The 19,761-nt window shown below is 54.1% G+C and overlaps 1 protein-coding gene across 9 annotated transcripts in view; it reads left to right on the top strand.

Moving 5' to 3' along the window:
* TJAP1 (tight junction associated protein 1) overlaps positions 1–18,797 on the top strand; it is a 44,382-nt gene extending 25,585 nt beyond the window's left edge. For 6 of the 9 annotated variants that reach the window (XM_019549691.1, XM_019549692.1, XM_019549686.1 and 3 more), the window contains 8 exons: positions 1,116–1,167; positions 3,539–3,699; positions 7,257–7,285; positions 8,771–8,932; positions 9,679–9,745; positions 11,519–11,626; positions 12,395–12,478; positions 14,503–18,797. In XM_019549691.1, the coding sequence (XP_019405236.1) occupies positions 3,574–3,699; positions 7,257–7,285; positions 8,771–8,932; positions 9,679–9,745; positions 11,519–11,626; positions 12,395–12,478; positions 14,503–15,819 (1,893 nt within the window). In that variant the 5' untranslated portion in view covers positions 1,116–1,167; positions 3,539–3,573 and the 3' untranslated portion in view covers positions 15,820–18,797. Of the gene's footprint in view, positions 1–1,115; positions 1,168–3,375; positions 3,700–7,256; positions 7,286–8,770; positions 8,933–9,678; positions 9,746–11,518; positions 11,627–12,394; positions 12,479–14,502 lie in introns of all 9 variants that reach the window. The other 3 variants (XM_019549693.1, XM_019549688.1, XM_019549690.1) reach the window with 1 other exon arrangement.
* The last annotated feature ends 964 nt before the right edge of the window (positions 18,798–19,761 follow it).

Genomic DNA, 19,761 nt, shown 5'->3' with positions numbered 1-19,761 from the left:
CATCAGCAAATTTGAACAGGGTGCTTTTTACCCCCTTGTCCAAATCACTGATGAAGATGTTGAACAGCACGGGCCCGAGGACCGAGCCCTGGGGGACCCCACTGCCCACGTCATTCCAGGTTGAGAAGGACCCATCCACTACCAGCCTCTGGGTGCGGCCCTCCAGCCAGTTGGTGACCCATTTGACTGTGTGGGTGTCTACACCACAGCCCCCCCCACCCTTAATAAGGAGGATGTCTCTCTCCTTGGATTTGTATCGTGCATTTGCTGGGGTCTGCTGCACCTGGGAGCTGCCTGTAGAGATACAAGCTACAGGAGGCAGTATCACTTCTTGTCCTGAACCAGGCTCTGTAGAAACTGCCATTGCCGCATCTGCTAATGGTGGATAATAAGTATGTTGGCCATTGAAGGATGTAGGAGTGAGGTCTCTGCTGTAAAGCGATTGGCAGTGGAATAGTTACCTTTGCCAAATCTTCCATGAGGAGGTTTCGGAAGTAACCACTCACCAAGGTAGATGGGGGAAGATCTAGTTGGAGGGGTCCCAGTCCTGGGAGAGGTTTGCTTTTGACCTCTGTGGAAGCAGGGTTGTCAGACACTTGGAGTTCTTGTTTCAGGCTCTGGGGAAAGCAGAACTGCACCTAGGGCATATTGAGCAGGTGCGTCCAAAGGGCTGAAAATGTAACTTAAATGCCAAAGCATAGGTTGTGCTGTTCACTTTCCACCTGGGGCTTCCAGCTTGGTGAAGAGATTCTCCAAAGCCTGCTAGGGTCTATTTTTCCCTAGACCATGCTTTTGAAACTTGTATTCACTTTATTTAAAATAAGGGTCAGTGGCTGACTAATAACAGGTGCACTCAGACTGTGGATTGAGGTGGGGAAGTGGGGGATCCTGGCCTCCTTTGGCTTTCCCTTCCCAGTTGTCTGTGTATAAGCATTGAGCTCTTCCTCACAAATGAGGTTGCACTCTGTCCCCCCCATATACCTCTACCCCAGACAGATGCACATGGATAGTACAGGAGCTGGGCTGTTGCCAGGTATTGGGGCTGGAGTGTGATGGGATGTACAAATGTATTCTGTGATGGTTGTTAAGCTTTCTTTGTGTGTTTTCCCCCACAGAACATCTGAGTGAGTTCCACCTATATGAGGCTTTGAATTGGAGCCCAGGCTGGTAAGTGCTCAGCTTGTCATGGGCTAGAAAGATGGCTGTAGGGCCAGGTCAGTTTTGAAATGCCTGCAGTTGCTCCTAGTGGCTGGGGAGGGAGTTAAATGAAGGAGTGCTCCAGGCCACTTGGCTGGTGGCATGACTAGCAATTGAAGCTGCTGTACTCCTCTCCAGGGAGGAGAAACACCTGCCCCATAAGCCAGCTCATCTCTCAGCTGATGTGCCTTGGGTCACGCAGTAGGCTGCATGGTGTGTGGGCCCTGGTAGTCCTCTCCGAGCACCTCTGGGAGTTTTGTGCTCAGGGCCCTGGTATGTAGGTTGCAAACCCAAAAGCGGGCACAATCTGTCTCCAGTTTTCCTTTCCAGCAGGCTGAGGCAAAGGTGAGTCTGCATGGATTTGACAGGAGAGGGGGATAGGAGTTGAGCAGATAAGGTCAAAGCAGGTGTTTCATGCATAGGGTAGGAAGAGGCTGAAGGGGTACATGGGATCTTCTGTGTTGGGAGCAGAGAGCAATATGCCAAGAGACTGAGGTTGTTAGGCTTCATATAAACAAACAAGAATTAGAACCATATAGTGCCGAAGTACCGTACAGAGAGGTAGCACTTGTTACCCCAGAGAGCACAATCTATGGGCATGGGCAGATGAACAATGACTTGTTTGAAACAGAGAAGACTTACTATTAAGGAGTGTGCATCAGCTGCCGTGGTGTAACTCTTTCCACTCCTAGCCCACAGTGAGTGCAGTTAAATTATGGTAACTTAACTCTGTTTCATTTAGCTTTCTCTTACTAAGAGATGGGAGTGGACAGATGAAATGGTTGCAGTGGATTCATCTCAGCTGTGGCAAAGCCCTCCTTAAAACCCTGCTATTGTTTCTGTCCAAGCCTTAAATGTCATATAAAACAAAACTGAGCAAGAGTGGGTATATGCAGGGGAGGTTCTGGCCTCCTCAGCCTAACAACCTTGTTTTTGGCCAACAGGCATTGTGCACATTGCAGAAGTGATGAGGTGCCAGGTTTCGAACCATTGAACTTAGGACATCCCCTGACCCTTTGGCAAGGGGAAATAACCCCCCTGAAAGGTTTGCTGGCCAAGAGTCCAGGCAGCCTGCATGTGGAAGGGGGCTGAGTGGCTGGCTCAGCATCTGATCTGGGGGAGTAGCTCTCCCAGGAAGAAGGGCGTAGTGCAGAGTTCATCCAGGGTCTTGCACAGTGAAGTGTTTCCTCTATGCACCAGAGATGCAACACGATTGCTGAAGGGAGAGGAAGTGTCAGGGAGCATGGAAGAGATGGATGGTCAGTGCTGAAAGGCAAGGAGGTGGCCAGCACTTGGATATGGAAAGCAGGGGGATTAGGCATTAGGGCCATACCTGAGTGGGGCCATGGTGTTGCCCATTTGGACATGCTGAGAGGCAGCTGGCATACCTGTGGCACTTCAGTGAGTTGGCACCTCCATTGTTGCCTGGCTTGGGCCACTGCTTACTCCTTGTCTTGAATGTTCAAATCCTGGCTGACCACCAGAGTCTCCCTGAGCACTGCCCTCTGGCTTAGTTTCCTCTGAAGGGCAGCAGCCTCTTCCATGCCCATGAGAGCTGTTCTAATTCTGTCTATGTCTTCGTCCTGTTTTAGGTCCCACTTGCCCTGAAGCATGGGGATTCTTGCTCCCAGAACAGAGGGAGCACTGGTGGGCATTGACTGGCATGGTCTCCCCCTCAGCTCTACAGCTGAGCAGTGCAGAATCCAGTCCTGGGCTCCAAAGCCAGTGGCAGTCAGCTTTGACCTGATTGGTACCTTCTGGTTTTGATTTCCCTCTTCTGAGAGAGTGAAGAGCTCCAACAGTGCTCTCATGGCTTGGCCTGGCATACCTCTTCTTGGGAGCAATCTCACTTTAATAATGCAGACCAAGAACTCCCAGGCTCTGGCTGTGTGCTACATGACTGCATCCCATGTCAGCAGTGACAGAGAGAGATCAATAGCTCTCGCCTCAGTCATCACTGCTGCCTGTTAAGCTTGCAGTTTCCATATCGAATAAAGGCCTTTCCTAAAGAGCATGATCAATATGCTGCTCTGAGGTCTGTTCTCTTTTGCTATATATAATCTGGATGCACGCCGTACATGAGTGAGCATGTGCAGGGGATAGGATGTGCCAGCCTGCCACTCTCGCCAGCTGGGAGGAGGACACGGCTAACTTTTCCTCCATCCCCCTTTCTTGCAGTTGCTGCACCAGGTCCTTGAGCTGCCTCCTTTCCCTGTTGTGGCAGCACATTGGATGGGAAGCTCCTGGGGAGCCTAGGGCCTCTGATTTCCTGTTGGAAAGGCTGTGGGGCTGGAAGGGGCACCAGTGAAACTCTCTTCTGTGCCCTTTCTGCTCTTGGTAGGTGACCTGTCGTTGGCCCCCCAAGCAGAAGGGAGGATGTCAAGCACAGCTCCTTCCAAGAAGCCTTACCGCAAGGCACCGCCACAGCACCGGGAGGTTCGCCATGATGTGCCCATTCTCCGAGAAGACCAGGACGGCGTGATTTTGGCTGAACAGAGTCAGGTAACGGATTACCGGGCGGCTATGGGCCTGGCACCATTACACCAGCAAACAGGGTTTAGTTATGCTGAGGCAGGTCAGCTCAAGCAGGCGGAGGGAACTGAGGCTGGCAACCTTAACTTTTCCTCCTCCTGCTCCCTGGAGTCGAGCAGTGACAAGGAGCTGGCAGGGCGCAGGGCAGGCCTGAGCCTCAAGAGCTGGACCCTGTCACCCAGGCTGCTGCCCTTTGGGAAAGCAAGGAGGCAGACTGGGAAGCCAAGTAAGCCCCACAGCCACGGGCGCCTCAGCAAGTTCATGAGCCGCAGTGTGGAGACAGTAGTGTCTGGGGACGAAGGCCAGGCACCCCCCTGCTCCTTCAAGAGTGGGAGCTTGGAACGCTCTCTCATGTTCAAAGAGCCTGCTGAGGTCCTGGCACCTGGGAAGTTGCGGGTCTCCTCCACCCATCTGCCTCTCAAAGGGATCCTGAAGCAGCCAGGCCTGTTGGGAGTGTGCCCTGAGATCCTGCGCAAGTCCCGATCAGTGGAGGCCTTGGCCCGGGGTCACGACTCCCGCAAGTACAGTGACACTCTGCTCTGTCTCAGGAAGAGGGACAGGCGCTCGCAGGAGCGCAGCAGCAGCAGTGGCAGCAGTGCTGTCGACTCCACCAAGCGCAAGGAGAAGCTCACTGAGGAGAAAGTGCAGTTCTCCAAGTTCCTGGATGAGATCTCCCAACGGGTGCTGAGCCCCAGTCACCTGCGCTCTGTTGGAGAGAGCAGAGGAGGAGGAGGCCAGGAGTCTTCTTCCTCCCCCAGAGTCTCCACACCAGAAGGCCAGAAGGAAACCCAGTGTGAGGCTGCTAAAGCCAAGCGAGCAGCTGAGAGGAAGCTCTGCCAGAGGCAGAGAAATGCAGAGAAGAGGTGTGAAGCTCAAGAAATGGCTTCTAGCCAAAGGCAACCCACTGAGGAGGCTGAGCAGTCCCCTCAGCCAAGGAAGAACCCCATCCTTGTGAGGAAAGACAGCAAAGAGAAGCTCATCTCTGTGGAGAGGAAGGTGGTAGCAGATCTATGCCAGGATGAGCTGCAGGAGTTGGCAGAGCGGGGTTTGGCAGGGATGTCCTCTGGGCAGCAACAGCTGCTATCTTCATGGAAAAACAATCAAGAAGGAGAAAGGGACAGAGAAGAAAGCTGGAATGAGTGGCTGGTGCGGTCCCAGCATCTTGGTGCCAAACCTGGTCAGAAGCACATGATGGCACCGGGCTTCCTGGAGAGGAGATCCTTTTCCCCTCCAATACACTGGAGCCAGGAAGAGGGGTGTGCTTCACCTAGAACCTCCCCTTCCTTCAGACTGGCACTAAATAAGGTATGTGCCAGGGTCCTGGAGCCCAGGCCCTGGACCTGAATAGGCACAGATCCCTCCATCCTATCCTGACTGTCCCCCCACTCCTTCCATCCTCTAGAAAGGCTAAGGCCCTACTCTGATTGTGTGTGGAAGGGGGTGGTGGGGGAAGCCAAAAGGCTAATGTTTATGTCTGAATTCTGGGGGTGGAGGGGGGTCAGGCAAGTCCTTGCCTTTTTCAACTCCTTTCTCCAACTTGGAAGCAGTGGGAAATTCCTGAGTTAACTGCTAGGTGCACAAAAGGAAAAGTACTGAATTTTTGTCCCCTGTGGGGGCACAAGAAGGCTAGGACTGCCCAGAGTGAAACCATGTTGTTTTGAAAGCACAAACATGCTGATGCCCTCTGCTAGCCTGCTTAGAGGACAGTCCTACTCCTTTGCTATCACTCAGCCTGAACACCTTGTTTCAGCAGGGAGCATCTCCCTCTCAGTGATTGTCAGTTAGAAGAGCTGATGCCTCTTTATCCCCTTTGCAAGCTTCTTGGCCTTCTGTAGTTTAGAACCTGCCTAACAGGCTGCCAGGTACCAGCAGGTAGGAGTGGCCACAGCTGGTTAGCCTCTTGCCCTAAGAAGGAGGGCCCTCGTGTCCTGCCTGTAGCTGGACACTGGTAAATTGGCCCCAGTTTTGTCCAAACTCCCTTGTCTTGCTTTGGTTAGGTCCTTGTTTGAAAGTGCTTTCAACCCCTCCCCTTCTGTCCACCCATCTGGCATCTGGGCTGTAGAATCATTTCTCTGACTGCCTGGTTCTTGTGCCCTTGACTTCCTGGGGTCAGCTGAGCTCTCAGTGTGTAGAGCTGATGTTGGGGCAGAGGCTACCTGAGCAGGGTGTGGGGCCTGGGGCCAGTCAGCCTGTGCGGGGCCTCACCCCCGGACATGCTGGATTTGGCAATGGGGGGTGCTGACCAGCTGGAAGTGAAGCCAACGGCAGTGCCGACTCACCACAGCCATTCTGCCCGGCTCTGCGGGGCCCAGGGCGGTCACCCCGATTCGCACGCACACCTCGCCGCCCCCACCCCCGGGACAGCCCTGTGTAGGGGAGTGATGTTGCAGAAGATGACAGCCCATATGGCAGGCTGGGAGGGTGTCATACTGTACGCAGAGTGGTCCGATGCAGCAATATTGGTTGGGGGCATAGTAAATAGGCTGCAGAACTCAGGCCCTGCACACTGTAGACTGCAGTGTTCCCCAGGTGGTTTGGAGGAGGAAAGAGAGTGGGATAATAACACTGTGTATTAGAGCCATGATTGGGCCAGCTTCTATATCCTGGTATTGCTAGCACCAAACCTCTGTCAAGGGCATCTGTGCACTTCACAGAGTAGAGAATTGGGCTGTTCTTAATAAGCAGATTCTGAGGTGCAGCATCATCTTGGGAACCTTCCTGCTGAAAGAAGCTTCACTTACCAGATGGAGGCCTCAAACCTTGGCTATTTCCCATTGCTGCTTCCTTGAGCTGTTTAGTGTCCCAAGTCCCAGGGGTTCCCTGAGGATAGCAAAGGCTTTAAAAAAAGGCTCTGAAGGGTCGTTGGAAGTTCCTCCTCAGTTCTTATTATCCCACAAATGCAGAGAGCTTGCTCCCAGGGTGCTGGGCCCTTCCAGGAAGCAGGCTGGCTGGCATACAGCACTTCACCTTCTGGTTTGGGGTCCAGATATACCTAGGAATTTGGCTGTAGCGTGACCTACTCCAGCTGTGTAGCAAGAAACCCTCAGTACAGAATTATCAGGGGAAATTGATGGAAGCGGTTCTTCCCAGCTCTTAAACAATTGTAACCAGTTGGTAGCAAATGGTTCAGAGGTTGTAGTGTGTGCTGGCCTAAGGGATTTTCATTCTGACCACTGAGACTTGCTGTGAGGCTGCAGAGGAATGAGGCAGCGGGCATGGGGGTGTGGGTTTTGGGAGTCCTTCAAATTGCAGGTTGGGGCAGGGCAGCCACACAATCTCTGCTGGCCTTTGCTTTAACACAGAGCAATGTTTACCCTGAGAGAAACCATGTGGACTATCTTGATATCAGCCTGGTTAAGAAGTATTGTGTGCAGAGGCCAGCTTTCCTAACCAGGCATGACATAGCCTGCCCAGGGATGTATGTGTAAAGCGGGGGAGATCATTTCCTTGGATTTTGCCTCTGGATGCCTGTGCGCGAGTGACTCATGTCTTGAGAGAATCTTACAACTCTTTTCTTCTCTGCACAGGAGCCCTTGACGGATGCAGAAAGGATGAAGTAAGTGTCTGGTTCTCCACTCATACTCTGGCCACACTCAAGTTCTGTGTGCTCACTGATTGCCAGCACCCTCTGTACCATTGACTTACACTTGCACACATGTCTTTAGGTGTACAACTTAGAAGTTTCCCCTCTAAGTTGTTTAGAGAGACTTGGGCAGGGTTTTCTTCTATTCCCCTGGTCAGATTCTGCCTTGTTTTTCCATGTTCCCTGGGGAGTGCTTGCTGAGTATAGTTACCTAGTTCAGTGGAATGGTTCTCCGACTTCTCAGTCAAAATCAGTAGGTGTGTAACTATTTAGGAAATGTAGCATAGGCTGTCTTTAGCACTGTCATAATCGAGGGGTGATGGTACAGACACCTTTAATTGTAACTAACTTCCCCTCCCCCCATCAGCAAGGGGGAGAAAACTCAATGCCATCATTTCTGTGCAATTCAGTTGCTAATGCAAATGAAGTTTTGGCATTTTGCTGCAGTTATGGATAGGTAGTGATAGGAGGCAGCTTTTTTTCCCCTATTCCTCAAAATCCCTGTGAAAAACAAAGTGGTTCAGTTGGAGAGCAGCTCTGTCTCTGTCTATGGAGCACAGTGAGAGCATTATGGTTTGAAGTGTCAGGCACCCACTTGAGCGAGTGTCTCCCTCTGTTTGGGAAGAAGAGAGCTATGGCATTGTAACAGGATCTGTGGAAGCCTGCTGGAGCATCTCCCTGCAATAGACATATATCTCTCTGCCAGTTCTGCTTTCTGGCCCCCTCCACTACATGTTTAGGGTGAAAGGGTTTTCAACAGCTCCTGTATGTCCAGCTCCTGTAGGCTGGGCTGGGATGAATTATTGAGTGGGTTTCATTCTCTGCTGAGGGACACCGGAGCTGTGCAGCCCATCTGGCTAGCAGGCTTTATCCAAATGCTGTAACCTGAGAGGGAGCCAGCGACATGGATGGCTGGGCTGCTGTGCATTGCTCTCAACACCCCTGCCAGCAGTTTGTGATAGGCAGCAGCTCAGAAAGATAAAGGGATGGTTCAGCAGCTGTCCATGCACTTTGTTCTTGACCTCTAGAGCTTCCCCAACATCCCTGCCCTAGAGTTTGGAACAGGGTTTCTCCACTAAAGCCTAACCAGATCCCTCCAAGGGTGAGCATGTACGCAACCACATGTTTTACCTCCCTGTGATATGCATTCATCAGTGGCTCTGAGAGAGGGGGCCTGAGATGTTTCCACTAAAAAAATAACTTCACATCACAAAGGTCTGTGTGGGGAAATGGCTCTTCTCTCCCACCTCTCCAATACACACGTACACTTTGGAGGAGTTGAGTTAAACTGGGAATGGGAACCATTCCAATCACCGGTCCCATGAGAATGGTGTAGGAATACCCTGGCTGCCTGTGGTGTAGACCCTGCTCTCAGGGTCCTGGAGTGGGTCAGGTGTTGGCATGAGACCTGCAGCCTGGGGCACTTGCTGAGCAATGCCTTGCTCCCCTGTGTTTCAGGCTCCTGCAGCATGAGAATGAGGAGCTGCGTCGGCGGCTGGCTTATGTCACCAGCAAGATGGAGGCAATGGAGAGGGAGCTGGAGTCTGGCCAGGACTATCTGGAGCTGGAGCTGGGCCAGAACCGTGAAGAGCTGGAGAAGTTCAAGGACAAGTTCCGTAGGTATGGAAAATAAGAAAAGGAGAGGATTGGGACCCGGAGAGCGTACCTTAACCAAAGGCTTGCTCAGCTGTTTGGTTGGTGAAGGCCACGCTTGGGGTGTTTTACCTAAGGCATGCAGCTTCCCCAGTGATATGCCACCCACAGGAGAGGGTTCAGAGTTGCTCTGTGCCTGTGATTGTAAGGCAGCTGCCTCTGTGGTGGAGCAGAGGAACCATGCCACAGTACAGGGCAGGGAGGAAGCCAAAAGGGAATTTGTCAAGTTAGTTGTTAGACACAGTGAAAGGGCCAAGCTGGAATTTGGCCTAGGTTCTAGGGTTAACTCGAACTTTCTGACAGTTGCAAAGGGGCCAGAGGATCATGAACGACTGGGGGTGGGGTCCGTGTTTGTGTCTCACCCAAAAAGTTAGAATGCTCCCTCTTTCAGTGCCCACTGTCCTACACTGTGCTGGTTAGGGCTGACTTGGAGCATAGCACCCTGTGTTGAGCCAGCCATCTGAAGCAGTTGCCTTTTGTGGTTTCCTTGAGGGAGGTCTCCCATCCAAGGATTGGCTCAGCTCAGCCTTGCTTAGTTTGAGGTCTGAAGGGATCACAGACATCATGTGGCAAAGCTGGGTATAGTATTAGCATGCCTGGCTGTCCACTTTGAGGCGAGCAGTCTTTCTGCATGTCAGGCATTTGGGCTGTGGAGAGGACTTGAACTCATGGCCTGGATTCCTTCTCTCCTGGACACCCATGTCTCTGTTTAGGTTACAGAACAGTTACACTGCTTCCCAGAGAACCAATCAGGACCTGGAGGAGAAGCTGCATACCCTGGTATGACCTCCTCAGCCTCTCTCTCAAGAGGAGGTGGGGGGTGTTTGGGATGTTACGGAGATTGGCTGGGGGGTGGGGAATCGGGGCTAGGGATTGCCGCAGCTGAAGAGGGAGGTTTTGACAGTGGTTGCCCAGTCCTAGCCTGGTGTCCTGAGATGGTTACTTCATTTGCGTGGACCCCACTTTGTCGTGCCCTGAGCTTGGTTTCCTCTCAGTGTAACTGCACCTAACTCCGCCATGTTGGATCAGCCCCTTTTCCAGGTGATAGGGGTGTGTGATGCTCCCTGTGGCCTGAGGACAGGGGAGGGAGCTGCCCCTGGGGGTGGGTGTCAGTGGGGGCTGTCAAAGCAGAGCCAGCATGTGTGTGTGTGTGTATGTGTGTGTGTCTACTGTGTACATTCATAACGCTCATGGCTGTTTCTTTTCTCTCCCTCCCTCTCTCTCTCCTCCCCATGCTGCCGTGGCGCACGCTGGGCGCACTCGCCTCTCAGGCCTCTCTCAGCCAAAGCTGGATCTTTGCAGTTGCGTCTTTCGTTTGTGTGTTTTTTTTCTTTCTCCTCTTTACATGTCTCAGCCTGTCAGTTTCATTGTCAGTCACACACGCACCATCCCAGATCGAGGGGCCCCAGTCTTGTCTGGCCAAGGGTTCACCTGGTATCTGGCAGCACAGCTGCCCGCAGAGGCAGCAGGTCCTAGCATGCACTGCTCCATCTGAATGTGAACACTGTGTTTCTGATCCAGCTGGAGCACGGCATGCTGGGAGCATTGTGCCCACAGACTGAAGCACTGTTAGAGGTGAGGGTGGTCAAGGGCCCGCTTTGGCCATCCCTGCTGTAGACAAAGACACCAGTTCTAGCCGTCAGTACATTGTTTGCCTGCACTTAACATAGGATGCACGTGTAGTTCTAGCCTCAGCACCAGGAGCTTCCAGAAGTTAATGTGCAGGTGCCTAATGAGTTGGCTCATGTTTCAGAAACATCTTATCCTCACGTCCTGCTCTGCTTGTTACGCAGCACCCTGCTCTCACTGCTGCCCACAGTTGGACTATGCTGGTCACACTGATGGGGCTTCTGTAGCCCATTTGGGGCAGGTAGAGGACTGCTGTTAGCCTCCTTGGCTATATTTCCCCTGAGTAGAAGCCTCTGAAGAAGTGTTCCTGCCTTTGGGACAGCATTAAGCAAGTCCCAGAAAAAGTGGCACAGACAGACCCTTTTTCACACCAAAACAAATCCCGAGCTCTTCTGAAAAGACAGCGCCTTTTTCCTGCTGAGTCAGCACTGACTCCCTTGCATCTCTGGGCAGCATCTTGTCCTGCTGCCTAGAGTCAGGGGCAGAAAGGCTCTCACACACTTGGAGAGTGACCTTTGCTACTGGTGAAGGCTTTGAGTTGGCAGTCTGGTATATCTCCAGGGAAGCATGAGGGTGAGCTCCCTGCCTGGCATCCCTGTATCCCAGTCTCGACTCCAAGGCTGAGAGGGACTTCAGTCTCTGTACAGTGTTGCTGCAGCAGGAGTAGAAGGAGCCACTGTTCTGGGAAGGATCAAACTCCCTTGCTTTACTAGCTGACAATCATGGCATGTATTCTCCAAAGCCAGCACAGGGTGGCTAGCTCTGTGCGCCATTGGAGTCCCTCCCTCTGTGGAGAGCCAGGCTGCTCCTTGTCTGTCTGAAGGCTTCGTCCTGAGCTGAACACATTTGTGCTGTGCTTGGGTGAGGCAGGGCGAGAGGCGCCCTGTGCTGGTGAGATTGACACCTCGTGTTCTTGTGCCCCAGATTAAAAAGGCAGAGATGGACCGGAAGACCCTGGATTGGGAGATTGTAGAGCTTACTAATAAACTGTTGGATGCCAAAACCACCGTCAATAAGCTGGAGGAACTCAATGTAAGCATTGCTTGGAGCCCTTGACTGATGTCTGTGATGTTTGTTCTTTAGCTTCTTCCTGAATGACTTATGGCAGGGAGGCGGTGGGGCTGGGGGGATAAGGAGAATAAGAGGGACTAACACACAGACAATTTTGGGGAGCCACAAGCATCAGTGAGGATGAGTGTATATGGGCGGGGGGGGAGAAAGCAGGAGACAGCAATGTGGAAGTTGGAAAGTGGGAGTCAGGAGGGAACAAGATTGGAACTTGCAGTGTGATTTGGTGGCAGAACAGGCGTACTGGGAAACCAAAGGCTGGTATTCCCTGGTTAGAGGTGGCAGTGGCAAGGGGCCTTCTCCACAGGTTTGGCATACTGCACTAATTCTGGGCACCTCCTTACGAGACTGGTTGGAGGAAGTTACGAGTGCTGACAATAACCTGGGGGTTGTCTGAAGGGTGAACTCTGCCTGGTTGGGTTAAGAGGTCTGGGGTGGGAGGGGGAGGGACTATATATGCATACCTCCAGGATGATATAAACACCCAGGAGTGAAAGGCTAAATACAGAGACAGGTTGTAAGTTAGGAGTGAAGGGAGAGTGTTGAGCACATCAGCTGGGGTGCAGATAGCTGTACAGACCTGTGGGAGAGCCTTCTGAAGATGGGGACAGAGAAGCCCTGTTGTGGGTAGACTGCTCTTCTGTGAGTGTCTGTTCAGGTTGGGTGTGAGTGAAAGGTGGTAAGGTGAGGCTGGTGCAACTCCCATTCCCATGCTTGTCCCCTTCTCGGCAGGAGCGATACAGGCAGGACTGTAACCTGGCAGTGCAGCTTCTAAAGTGCAACAAGTCCCACTTCAGGAACCACAAGTTTGCTGATGTAAGTATCAGCTCTGCAGGGGGGGTGGGGAAAGGCTCGTAGCCTCTCTGTGCCTAGCTCTCACTTGACACAGGGTTGCTCTTTCCTCTGGGTGTGGAGAGGGAGCTTCTCTGGCCCTGTGTCCCAGTGACCTCCCTCCCATAGGCACCAGGCAGAAGTGAGAGGAGAGCAAGGCAGTCTGAGTCCCTTTCTGGCTCTCCTTTCACAGCAGCTCCATTTCGCATCTCTGTTGGAACTGTAATAAAAAGTTGCCTTTCCAGGGCATGGGGACTGGGGTGTCTCGGGCATAATAGCTTTGAATTTGATAGCCTTTTGGGTGCCTGGTGGGAGCTGGCGGGAGAACAGGCCTCTTGCTTGCCTCATTGTCCTCTTCTGCTTATCACCTGGCCATGCATAAGGCCTGTGCTGTCTGCTGAGGAGCTGGCTGGCTGACCTGCCATTGAAAGGTTCCCTGTGCCGGGTTCCCTCGCACTCGCTAGGGTTGTGAGTTGGAAGAGAAGACTCGGTGTGTCAACCAATATGTCAGCTCCCAGCTCTGGCGAGTACATCTCAACCCAGAATGGGTGTTTGAGCTTCATGAATGCAGGAGGACAGAACCTTGTGTGTGGGCCTGGGGACCAGCGTAGCTCATCCCATGCTGCCCTGCCCTGCCCTGCCCTGCCCTGCCCTGCCCTCCCCTCATGGGTGAGTGAGGCACCTAGGCCTAGGGTATTTCATATTCATCCGGACGTTTCATGCACCTGAAGCAGTGAGCGGGCTGCAGTGCCATTATTCTCATCCTGTATGTTCATTGTTCCCCAGCCCCTTAGAGGCTCCTCTCGGCAAACCCTGGTGCTCATCTTTCGTGAACTAGCAGGTGACTGATATGTCGTTCCCCAGACGTGTCTCAAATTAGCACTCCTGAGGTCATTGTATCGGTTACTGCTGTGGTAACCTTGACCTCTCCCAGCTGTCTCCCCTCACAGGAGGTTTGCATTCTGCCCAGAGAGCCAGGCCCCGCTCAGATGCCAGTGGAGGTAGAGTGGAACTGAGCAGTTTTAAAGAAACCTTCTGCTTTGTGCCCAGCTCTAGCCACACTGTGGACCCACTTGTCTACATGCAGGGTCCCTCTTGGTCCAACTCTGGCAGTCTTGGGTGTTGGCATGTTGCAGCAGGGTTTCTGCCTATCTTTATTGCCACTTTCTTATCCCTGCCTGTCAATGGACGGCATGGTGTTTAATAGGCAAGAAGCTGGGGAGTGGAATAGACTTATGGAGCCTGGCTAGGCAGTGTGAGTGTTGGTGCTAACCCCTTACTAGATTCCAGTTCTGGATGTGAGTGAACCATTCCCTGGGTGCTTGACTCCCTCTGAGTGTCATCTCTCCTGGATTTGAGAGCTTGGCTCGAGGAACTAAACCTCTGCAAGGTGGACGAGTCAGCCAGGATCTGCTCCTGCCCAGGCACTGATGTCTCAGCAAGGCGACTGGCCAGGGTGAGACTTGGGAAGTGCTAGGACAGCCATTGATTCTGATCCCAGAACAGGGCAGGCTGCCAAGGCAGTGGGACTAATTACTGCCTAGGCCCTGAGAGCTGTGGATCCTGGCACTGGGAGCTGTTCAGTCACTTCAATGCAGCCACCAGCTGATTTTTCCACAGATCAATAGCTCTCTTTGTCGGGTGTGCATCGTCTAGGCCTCCTCTCCAGCCCAGGAGTTGAGAAGCCTGAGGCATGTGCGCTATCTCGTTTCCTCTTTTTTGAATGGAGCCCATCGGTCAGGCCTGGTGTGGGCTCTTGTGGGCTCCATCCACAGCAGCCTTCAGTTAACTCTGCTGGGGAGCCAAGGGCCTGTTCTACGGGGAGAGGATCTGAAGTGCTTGTGGACAGGGGAATGTAGTGTGTGCAGCACCGCAGGGTGTGTTTGCTCTTGCTTGGTGGAGCAAGCGTTGTATGTGCTGCCTTGCATCTTGTCCCAGCCTGTCCTGGCATTGTGGAATCTGAGATGTTGTCTCAGTCACTGCTTGATGCTCTCTCTCCTTCTCCACAGCTTCCCTACGAGCTGCAGGAAATGGTCAACAAGCACCTCCACAGCACTCAGGAGCCCCCAGGCCTTGGCCAGGAGGCAACGCACACCCTAGCCCCATCTGATGTTGTGCCCACCTCAGTCATTGCCAGAGTCCTGGAGAAGCCTGAGTCATTGGTGCTGAACTCTGCCAAATCCAGCAGTGGCAATTGCCCCATGGCTGAGGACGTCTTTGTGCACGTGGACATGAGTGGAGGAGGTGTGCCTGATGCCTGCCCCAGCCCAGGCCTGCCTGGGAAGGAGGGAGGAGAAGCTGGAAAGCAGCAGAATGGAGGCTGCAAACCACAGAGCAGTGTGGAGAGCTTGACAGAGGAGGCACCTGCCTTTGAGAAGTTGAGCCCCTACCCCACGCCTTCCCCTCCCCACCCCATGTACCCAGGGCGCAAGGTGATTGAATTCTCAGAGGACAAGGTGAGGATCCCAAAGAACAGCCCCCTGCCCAACTGCACCTATGCCACACGGCAGGCCATTTCCCTAAGCCTGGTACAGAGTGAGGACGAGAGTTGTGACAGGCACCGAACACTCCCCAACAGCCCTGCCTCTGAGGGGCGCCACTCAGGCTCCAGCTGCTCCTACCAGCCTTCACCCAAAGCGGCACGGGCCCATGGCTCCTCACAGAGCAGCCCTTTCAGCAGCCCGCCCCAGATCCCCAGCGCCTTTGCCAGCTCTGCCAGCTCTGAGGAAGACCTCCTGGCCAACTGGCAGCGGATGTTTGTGGACAAGGCACCCCCCACCTCGGAGCGGGTGCTGGTGAACCGCACTGCCTTCAGCCGCGACACAGCACCAGAGCTCCAGAAGCGCTTCAGCCGCTCCATGCAGGAGCTGGGCAGGGCGGTCTCTGCCTACTCAGATGGTGAGGAGTCTGCGCAGAGCTGCAGCTGGACTGTGAGCCGGGACTCGAGTGTGGACACTGACAGCACTGGGTCTCAGGCCCGCAGGAGCCACTTCTCTGACTATGGTATGGACTTCTCCCAGGACGAGGCCCAGAAGTTGCTTGAGGGCGGTGGAGGAAGCACTGCTGAGCCTGACAGCCCCCCTCCAGAGAAGAACAAGAACTATGTGGACCTGGGCTCACCTGGGAGCCCAGCAGAGGAAAGGGAAATCCTGCTCCAAGGGAGCAAAGAGAGCAGCCATGGGGGCACCCTGGAGGAGAGTGGGGAGTGCAGGGGCAAGCTTCCCTCTGGCCGGCCACACCGCAGCCCCAAAAGGATGGGGGTCCACCATCTCCACCGCAAGGACAGCCTGACGCAAGCCCAGGAGCAGGGCAACCTGCTCAACTGAGGCTAGGGAGGAAGCAGTGCCCAGGTGCAGTGCTGTAGCTGCCTCCACAGGAATGGGGGTGTCCAGCACACCTCACCCAAGGGTGGGGGTGGAGGGTATGACCCCAGGTGCAGCACCTAATGCTTTCTATTTATTTTGCTTTTGGTACTCAGAGGAGCTGGGATCTGCCCCTGGCCCCTCACCCACAGCACCGAAATACATGCTTGGGTGTGCATGTACTAGCACACTGAGCTCTGTGTCTGCTCTTCGTGCTTCATCCGGGCACTTCACCCTGGTGTCCCCCACACCATGCTCATTCATCCCTGTGCCAGTGCCCCTCCTTGCCTTGGCATCAGCACTCATGTTCATCTTCATTCTGGTGCCCATTGCAGCTTTACTCCAACTTTTCGACTTGTGCCAGTAAGGCAAGAGTTTCGCTTGTTTTCATCTTGCCCCTGCAAGGCTGTGAGTGGGGCATTAGGACTCTCCCAGTGGGTGGGTGTTCCCTGCTGCCCAGCCTCCTGGGTCTGTCTGGGAGCACTGGCTTGTAGGTATTCTGTTTCTGCTGCCTCGCTTTGCTTCTCCTACTCTGCTTGGAGAGGATGGGGTGGTGCCAGTGGTTGGGGTGTGGAGTGGGTGGGGTGGTGCTCCTCCTCCCTCTTGAGCATCTTAAGCTGAGCCCCATTACCGGGCTCGTGGAGCCCCACCACAGGGCTCTTGCAGAGGCATCACGCTGGGAGAGCCCTCATCCCCTCTGCCCTGGGCTGGTTCCCTGAGTTGGGGCCCTGCAGTTACCCAGCCAGGCATGTTGTGAGGGGTGGGTGTGTCCCCATCTCTGTACAGGCACACTGGCCTTTGCTCTCATTTGGATAGTGCATACTCTGCTTTTGGAGGGGTCCCGTTTTCTTCCTCCAGACCTCTGGTTTTAAAATGTGTGGTGTTTCCTGCCCCCACCCCCACCTCTTTCTCCATAAATGAGCAAGGTGGTCAGTAGCCCATCTGCTGTTGGCATGGGGGCGTGGTGAGCAAGTCCTGCCAGAGGGGCCCACAGCCTCTCCCCCGCTTCCTGAGCTTCCTTCTGCAGAGGATCTATGTGGATCCAAGAATCAGATGTTTCCTGCTCCAGGGGAGCATGGAGCCAAGAATCAGTGAAAGAGAGCGCTGGGTCTGTGGCACTGCTCTGGGCAGTGCCTCAGTTAAGGCCCAGGGTTATCTGGGAGAGAGGGCGAGGTCTGAGGAGCAGTGCTCATCACTGCTAGGCGCTACTATCTGGCCCAGTCATGGCCTGTTGTGGAGGACCCTCTGTGTGGGTGCCCCTCCTGGCTGGGCTCTGGGCTGGCCCCGGTGCCTATCCAGGGCCTTCCTTGTGTGTGTGCATGCGTGTTGGGGGGTGGATTGTTCTGTTTTGATTTTTTTTTTTTTTTCTGTGTTGCGTGTTGATCTGGTTTCCCTTCTCAGTGTTGTATGCTCCATGTCTCAAGGGCAGTTGGGGGTGGGGGGACCGGATACAGGTATGTAATATTGGTGTCTTTATTTGGGGGCTGGAACCATGGTGTCAGTTACTTCCACGCCTGCCCTCCCCACCCCACCCCATATACTTGAAGCTCCAGTGACAGGTATTACCCCATGGGAGCCCTGGGCAGACAGCCCCACTCCCTCGTATTCTGAACCAGGCGCTGCAGTGGCGTCCTGCCTTCCTCTGTGTGGGCACTTTGCTCTTAGGCTGCATGGGGAGAGTGCAGGCCCTCTGTGCAGGGAAGAAGCTTCCACTTGCACCCCAATGCAAAGAGATGCAGGTTGCAATTGTCCAGGGTTCCTGCTCCTGACCTGTAGGCAGTGCCCCTCCCTGAGTCCTTCTGTTTGCAGCTCGTGGCAGATGGGGCTTAAGCTGCATCCTGGCTCTCGCCTGGAGGCTCCAGGGCCTGTGAAAGGGAATTGCTGCCTTCTCTTGTGGGTATCTGGCCCTGCCAGGGGCTGCTTTCTATGTGGGTCGTCTTTGGGCAGTGGTTGTAGCTGCTGTCTGTGTACTTGGCTTCTTCCTTGCCACTGAGCTCAGTGGGGAAGTACTGCTTGCTAGTGTCAATGTGGGACTCGGTGGGACTTGCTAACAGATCAGTGTTGATGGTGGGAACCTCTGCTCAGCCTGTAACGTGCTAATCCTCAGTGCCCTGGAGATGGGGCTACCCTGCGTTGCTTGGCCCCCCACTGCTGCATTCTTTTTCTCCCTTGTTCTCTATGCCTCGAGTGGAAGCTGCAAGGTCCGTTGCTGCCGCCTCCTGGTCCTGAGGGCTCTCCTGATTATCAGGCTCCTGGGCCCAGACTTGCTCCCATGTGAAAGCAGCTTGCTAACTCCCAAGTTTCCTAGGCTGCTTGGTGGCTCCCCGCTGAGCTGCAGGTTCATGCTGGGAGCAACAGTGGTGCTGTTGGCACAGACCTGGCCTTGGCTGTCTGGTCCTCATCACTTGAGCCAGTTAGTGTAGGTGGACCAAGCGACAGCTGTCGTTGTGAGAGCAGCTTCCACTTGCTGCTTCACCTGGGGGGGTGTGGCTCCCCTGCAAGAGCTGTGCTTAAAGCCACCTGGTTGCTGGAGCAGGTAGAGAGGGCCAGTGTCGGGCAAAGCTCATCTCCCTTCTGCCTTTGATCACAGGAGACTGGCAGCAAAGTGGGGAGGGGGTGAAGAGGGGCAAAGGGAGTGCCTCTGACCTCCAGCTGCTCCCTGCTCATCCTGCAGTGCCATCTCCTGAATGTGACTGGGCAAGAGCAGAGCACGGAGCCAGGAGTGGAAGAGCAGCCTGCTCCCAGGCCCCTCATGTGGGACAGCATGTGTTGCCCTCGGCACTCTGACTCATCTTGGGCAGTATTGACTCTGGGGGCCTAGAGTATCTCCTGCTCTTCAGCCCCCAACTCCAGACTGTTAATCTGCAACTAACATGTTCTTTTTTCTGAGATTTTCAAACTGATGTATATTTTAAGACCAGAAATAAACTATTTTAAAAGTAGGCCTTGGCTGTAATGTGCTGGGCACTCTCCATGCTGACGGCAAACCAAGAGCTGGGGAATGTCTTGCTTACTGGCTTGCGGAGTGTCCTCTGTTCTGTTGTTGTGCAGGGGTGCTTACCCCCTTCCTGCTCTTCAATGGGTAGAGCAACCAGGCAGCTTTGCTTTCTAGGCTGCCCTCTGCTATTTCTTTCCCCAGCACCATGGAGCAGGGGGAGGGGCTGGGTCCCTTGCTGGAACCCTGCTGGGCAGGGCCAAGGGTGACTTGGCACAGAGTGTGCATCCTGATGGTGGGGGGGGGGGAAGCCTCCAGCCTGTGTGTGGGGTTTTCCCTCTTGAGTTGCAGTCCTGGGGCCCTTTGTCCCTATAATTAATGATTTTATTCTGTGCTCCCTGGAGCAGCAGCAGCTGCTGCAGTTTAATCCTCCTGCCTAATCCCAGCCTTGAAACATAATCTCCCCCCTGCCTAGTTCCAACAAGGTGCAAGGGGCACTTGGTTCAACGTGTGCATCCTGCTGGGTAGGCACAGGATGAAGCACCAGGGTGCATGCTCTGGACCAAGATACCCTTGGTTCTGCCTGGCAAGAGCCCTATCCCTCCTCCCAACTCCACAGTGCTGGGGAAGAGGTGAAGCAGAAGCAGCTGGGCCTCGCTAGGAGGCAAGCATGATTCTGATTCCAGTGTGCTCAAGCTTGAGGGACTACTTGCGTTCCTCTCATATGGATGGGGAAACTGAGTCAGGGTGCAGAGAAGGAGTCTGGCATGTAGTCAGGCAGTGGCAGAGCTGGGGTAAGGACCTCAGAGCCCCAGTTTGCAGGCTCGTGCTTTTTCGGAAAGGATGGAAATAGTCCCACCACTCCCTGAATTTACCAGTCACATGCCCCATTGGTTATCTTGTCTCATTGTGCTGCAGAGTGGACTGGCTGCACAGTGCATCATTCTCCGCTGTGCAAAGCCTGTCCCTGT

This window comes from Crocodylus porosus, unplaced genomic scaffold (assembly GCF_001723895.1).
Source record: "Crocodylus porosus isolate Cpor-Errol unplaced genomic scaffold, CroPor_comp1, whole genome shotgun sequence".
NCBI classification, from domain to species: domain Eukaryota; kingdom Metazoa; phylum Chordata; order Crocodylia; family Crocodylidae; genus Crocodylus; species Crocodylus porosus.
Note: the sequence above shows the minus strand (reverse complement) of the source record. Positions and strands in the feature narration are given on the sequence as shown.